At 37.5% G+C, this 6,493-nt stretch overlaps 1 protein-coding gene across 3 annotated transcripts in view; it reads right to left on the bottom strand.

The window, feature by feature from the left end:
• Positions 1–516: 516 nt before the first annotated feature.
• SUSD1 (sushi domain containing 1) overlaps positions 517–6,493 on the bottom strand; it is a 41,777-nt gene continuing 35,800 nt past the window's right edge. For 2 of the 3 annotated variants that reach the window (XM_063422601.1, XM_063422602.1), the window contains 2 exons: positions 4,354–4,447; positions 517–1,608 (listed from right to left, as the gene is read on the bottom strand). In XM_063422601.1, coding sequence (XP_063278671.1) covers positions 1,470–1,608; positions 4,354–4,447 — 233 coding nt within the window. In that variant the 3' untranslated portion in view covers positions 517–1,469. The remainder of the gene's footprint in view (positions 1,609–4,353; positions 4,448–6,493) is intronic. The other variant, XM_063422603.1, reaches the window with a different exon arrangement.

Here is a 6,493-nt window from a genome sequence, read left to right as displayed (position 1 = left end):
CTATTCCACTGAGAAAGGGAATTAGGCATGGAATGTGTGAGAATTAATTCCACATGAGAAACTGAAAAATTAAGGCATGGTTTCCCAGTATGAACAGTTCAGTTATTCTTTCTCAATTAGCAACAGAAAACGCTATTGACTTTTAATCCCTAATGTAGACAAAGATGTTCTTACTTAGCTATTAACTATTAACTTTAAGGATAGCTCTGTAAATGATAAATAACAGAAATGGTATCTGCTCAGACCTGGAAAAAGCACTCTTAGCTGGATGCAGCAATTGAAAACTCCTTTTGGCTGTAATTCCTCTCTGTTTCTAACTATGAAATCTGCTGTTGCACTTTAAACCCAAAAAGACCCGAACTACATGTCGTATAGAGATAGAATAGCAAAAATCATAAGAGCAATAGGCATAAGAATCTTAGCCATTCAGAAACTTAAAAATTCCAAAAATGCATAGTATATATTTAAAGTGGTAAAACACAAAATGTAACTCAGAAAAAAAATCACAAAACGGAATAAAACCCAAAACTCCTGCTTTTTTATTTCACCAGGTAATAGATTTTTTTTGCTAACACATAACAAAGCTTCTGAAGAGGAGAGGAAATAAGCTAAGCCGCTTGATTCTTTCTTACAGAAGAAACAAATGTATTAACTGGGAATATGCCATAGGAAATTGGTTAATTGTACTTTATTAAGTGACTCTAACCAGATGTTACACATCAGCCAATTAACCAGACAATGATTTAATGGCTTTACTCAGCTGTAAACAGAGATTAACAAAACTGCACTAAACACAGGAGGGTCCTTCCTTAAATTAGCTTCACATGCCATTAAAGCAAGCAGCTTTTGAGCAAACTGTAGTTTTATAGATTGGTATATTATTTGCAATTACTGCTAATTGCTATGAGCAATGACTGCAATATCTCTGGAACACATCAGTTGCTGACACTACTTGAATGTGGTAACTTCATGGTTAGCAAGTGTACGTGTTACTGATGTATCTTTACTTGTAAGTGACTGTCAGAAGTGCTCCACCTTTATAATTGGAAATACAATAGGCACTTTATCCCTACATAAGGGTAGGTCTGTATTTTCATGCACAGCAGGCCAGTTTATGTGTGCAAAGGTATCTAAAGGAGCAGTTAATCCTCAAACTGTCTCAGCTGGATCAAGGGATTTTTCGTGTAATCAAGTACAATACAAGCACTCATTATAAGGCACTCATGTAGCTGGAATAGCTGAAAGCCTGTGACAAACACAAGGGGTGCATGATAACCTGCTTGTGGGGGAAGTTCTCCTTTACACACCACACCATCTGGAGTAAGGCAAGACAATAAACATCTCACTTCCTGTGACAAACACATTTAACTGCCCACACTGGAGTACATTTGTGACATGCAGTTACCCAACACATGTTGACTTTGAAAGAAAAGCATGGTTTTTCTATGCTGACTTCAGGGAATAAAACATCAGAGAAGAGAGACACTTTCAGTCGCTGGGAATGATGATGCAATTCCTGCTTGCATCATGTCTACAGTAGTGGATATGTGTACAGCCTCACAGGCTACAGCAGTAGTTGGGGGATGCACTGAGCTGTGGAGACAAGAGCTGGAGAGAGAAAAAATTCCAGTTAAAAAAAAAAAAAAAAATTTACATGTGATTCAAGACTCAAACATGCACCTGACAGGGAACTTGTATCAGTCATATTGATTAGATGCATGACAGTGCTTCTGAAGTTTTTTGAAGACACACAGTGCTGGTACAAATCCTGATCATTACAGCCAGTGTGAGATGGATAGGAAGTATTCCCAGAGGTTACCAAATGATCACCTGACCAGCATTAACTTTGGCACCAACAACACTGATGCCCAGTGTGGATCTTCAGAAATCTGGAGTTCTGGCACTGTCCATAGGCATATGAATAGGCATCACATACAGAAGAAGGCAAAGAAATAAGAGGAATGGAGCAAGGTGTATGAATGATGAGCCCCTTTAATAATAACAACTATGGACTAATGCATTTTTTAAAGTGAAAAATATAAAATCTCAGGGCATCAGGAGTCAGACTTCACCTTGTGAATCCAGTGCCAGACTTTTACTCATTGAGGAACAGTTGGAACTGTTGCCAGCAACTGCACTAGCAGGAATTCACACCACGACACATTGTGGAAACATAATTCCTGAGACAGCAGACATGTGGCAAGCTGGTGAGCACTTGAATACAGTGGCTCTTTGTGACAGAAGCTTACAGGGATCCCAAGAAATAATCCAAGACCATTCAGCTGACACCATGGCAAGATCAGCCATAGCTATGTCATTACTGATAAGTTTGTTTAACCTTCTCTTGCAGACCACCCAGAAGCTGCATTCCCAGTACTCTGTTCCTGTGCTTCCCTCTCCTACAGTTCAGAAGCACATGGGTATAGTGCCACTGGCACTACCATGAGGAGGAAGTTGATCTTTATAAAGTTGCATTTTGTATATTTGCATATCACACTTCTTGGCAGTATCTTCTCTGCCAAGCTAAGCAACCTGCCACGAGAATGCCTTATTTGCAGTTAGATTAAATAGATCCCAGGGTTCTCTCATCAAATTCCACTCTCTTTTTCTCGTGCTAGGTCACATCTGTCTTGGAGTACAGTGTCTAAAAGAGGACCATGGTTTTACAGATGGGTAGGGCAGAGGGCTGACTTCACATGTGTTTTATCAAATCATATTCTTACTCAGAAATGCATTAAACTGATGGTTAATTATAACTAAAAGCACATTTGTTATTTAAAATATTATTGATATTTCTTTGTGAGCATTGTGAAGGGTCTTATCACAACTGATATCTGGGGTTTCCCTTCTTTGCCTACTGCTGGGGCAGTTTTAATTTCTGTCCAGGAATCTGCTGATATTCCTTAGAACAGGAGAATGGATTCAAGAGTTTCTCTGTAAGTGGGATCAAAGGCCTAAAAGATATTTGTTGACTTATTAAGTCCTTGTCCCCTACAATAGACCACTGTCAAATATACTCAATGTAGTCAGCTTCCTAAGGATTTAATCTTCTCTCACTCCTTTCAAAAGAAGTAGAAGTTCAGGGTCTGTCTTCTTTGCGCGTTCTCACTAGTCGCTCATACTCGTACATGATTCTTCCAGTACTGTCTCACACCTCAAATCACTCTCCTGTCACTATGAACCAAATTGATTTGACATGGCTTTGAAAAGTACTAATATCCCTCTGCCACATTTTTGCCAGAGAAACTGAAATAACTGAGACGCCTTTCACACCATGACAGCCCAGGGAATCCCTTCCTCCTCCAATAAGCATTCTGTCAAGAGTCAGCTGCTTTAGAAATCAAGACGGTAAAAACCCCTTCTTCCTCAAATATCATAGCTGACTCTGACAACGTTTTCAAAATCCCCCAAAGCAACCAAGACTGCAAGCTCGTTTACCACTGCATGCTACTGCCAAGGGAAGACTGAGATCTGTTTATTTAATTACTTAAAGAAAAAAGGGAGACCATGGAACCTTTAATTCAAAATTTTGATTGTAAGGACTGTTTTCAAATTTAGAAAACCACAAAAAACTCAAATAAACCTACTTTCTTCAGCCCTCTATACGACTAGTTCCTTCTGTTTCAGAATGCCAAACAAGCAGCTTAATCAATCAACACAGCCCCCAAGCTGGAGGCTCCTGGCCTTTCAAGAGAAATATATCAGAAGACTATTCTTGTAGATATCCTTATTGAAATAACAAAAAAGACATAGCTTTTAGAGAAGACACTTTATATGTATGTAGGCATTTACAATTACATAACTTGCATATTTGTTTTACCTTTGAAAGGAAGACAGTTATGAAGTTACTGACCCTGCTTGAAGAATCATGAAACATAAATTAATAAATCTCTTTAAAATTTTAAATGTGTTTTTATCATGGCCTTTAGGTAAAGTCCAACCGTTACTGAAAAACAATTCTGTTCAGGCTGTTTGAATAAATTTGGGAAGATAAAAAAAATAGCTCTGTACATAAGCAAAGTGCATCAACATTTTGGCAGCATATAAACTTCATGTATTTATTTCTCATTAAATCTGAACGCTTCTGTACGAAAGTCCTGATTCTATTCACTGTCTTAAATCCTTCCTTTATTAAGAGAAGCCCTAATGTTTCAGATGCTTTGCCAGTAATTGAAAAGATATAGAGGACATCAGTTCAAGCAATTGACAGCATTAGAGCCCACTGAAAACACCCTTGATTACAGTTTCTAACCACCCAAGATGCCTAAAGCAAGCATGTTGGCAAGAAAAACTATCTGAAAAGAAAAACACGTGAAGGAGGACTACAAAACTGGAGGCAGCAACACCACATACCGTGCCACAGAGAATGACAGGAACAATATAAGGCAGACAGCAGCCACTGACCCTAATCCAACAGCAGTCATGTATTGTAGAGTGGGTGATAAATCTGAAAGAAAGAATCAAACAATTCAAACAAACCAATCAAATCATGCAGCTTAGTCTGCTCATAGCTGAAGTATAGTAACAAAATCCACATGCTGTACTTATAGCTTGGTTAATGAGAGTAATGGAGCTGACTATCTAATAATTAATTACCCTCCAGCTGAGGAAGAAAGATTAATTAGAGTATTTAAAAATTATTACTATGCTCATTTTTGGTAAAAGAAATACTTGACCTTATAACACCGTAACACCAGTTTCCATCAGCAAATTACACATCTCTAGAAAAGATGTCAGCCCTCCATAAAAATAACAGAGTTGTCTTCCTTCCATATTGTAGAGTGTATATCATGAAAACCCCTAAAACTTCATTTTACCTACTTGTGGAAGAAGAAAGTGTGCTTTTAATACAATTTTTTACCATTTTTATGACAATGATCTATCACACAATGTCCAGCTAGATGGCACCTGAAGCAGGGCCATTTGGTTTAGAGTTAGTTTACAGATTTGCATTCCACACCACTTAAATTAAGAAATACTTCTCAAAGGATTCAGCAAGCCAAAAATACTCTCAGTCTCTCCAGCTGCAGAAGTACATTAGGGCGAAGGACACTTTGACTATAAGTCCATTTGATTTAAAGGCATATAGATTTACAACAAAAAGCCAACGGATTGACCTGTCCTACTCTCAGCTTCCTATGCTTATTCTTCTAGCCTCAAAACTAAAATCTACCTATTTGTAAGACAGCCTTTGATGATGTGCTGCATCCTGATAAACGAGATAAATAACAATAAATTCAGAAAAGGACAGTATTCTGTCTTTAAAGAGTTATTCTACAGCTATTGCCTAAACAGTCCTAGCAATGGAACCAGCAAACCTAAGGAATCCTTGATCTTGGCAGAGCCTCCACAACAAAGAATCACCTACATTATATTCTAAGTGTGGTAGTAAATAAACTAGGTCATAAAAGTAATTTTGAAAGAGTAACTAAAGAAAACCTAGAAAGAAACACAGAGTTGTCACCAGAAGATGAGTTACAGTGATAATCAGATACGGAGGAGGTGCACCTCAAGCACTCCATGCACCACATGATTTAACATCATTCCAAAGGATTGTCTCACTTTCCAGCATTACTGCCTTTCCTAACTCAAATTTGTGAGACTTTCAACTCAAAAGCAGATTTTAGGGTTCATAGCAGACTCCAGCAGTGCTTCTTTCTTTGTCAAGGGAGACAAACATTTGCCTTTTGCTGAAACATGAGGCCAAGGAAGAGTAATTTCAACTACGGTGTAAAAGAAGGAAACATGACCTCTAGTGGATTCCAAACTCCTCTGAGGGAAACTCATTAACTGGAAACATTTTAAAGTCAAAAAAGTAAATCAAAATAAAACCACACTGAGAAATTTGCCGGGTTTTAAAGTTATGCCACTTACATATTTAAGAAACTGTACTTACCAGTATACAAAATAGCCATATTTTTCATTTTTGGACAGTATCTTCTGGTTTTTTTTAAGATTGTAAAAAGATGTAATTCTTGACGGACCATCTGAACATTCTAAAATAAAAAATATGGCCTCTAAAGGCCAAAACATATTGCTGGGATATTGTGTTGCTGTTTTTTGTTGTTGTTGTTGGGATTTTTGTAGGTTTTGGTGGAGTTTGTTTTGGTTTGGAATGTTTTGTTTTATTTTTAGTTATTGTTCTTTGACTGATTTTTTAAATTTTTAAGCTAATATAGAACTGTCTTATAATAGACTTTCAAATATGTCCCATTTTCTGTGCTTCAAATTCTTTTTTGCACAAAAATTGCTGTAGAGATTTGGATGTGATGCACAGAAATAGCAACATTGAAAACCAGGGAAAAACAGGAGAGTCCATTTTAGAATGGCTTGCTGAATCCATTGGAATGGAACAGTGAAGAGCAAGGAAAATTTTCTGTCTCTAATCTTTCCAGTCCTTGAAGTCAACAGATCATGAAAAGCGAAAGAAGAAACAGCCACAGCAATTACTAGTTTATGCTGTCAAGCAAAGCCGTGACAACTTAGACTTTTT

This window comes from Prinia subflava, chromosome Z, assembly GCF_021018805.1.
Source record: "Prinia subflava isolate CZ2003 ecotype Zambia chromosome Z, Cam_Psub_1.2, whole genome shotgun sequence".
Lineage (NCBI taxonomy): Eukaryota > Metazoa > Chordata > Aves > Passeriformes > Cisticolidae > Prinia > Prinia subflava.
This window is presented reverse-complemented; position numbering and strand designations above follow the sequence as displayed.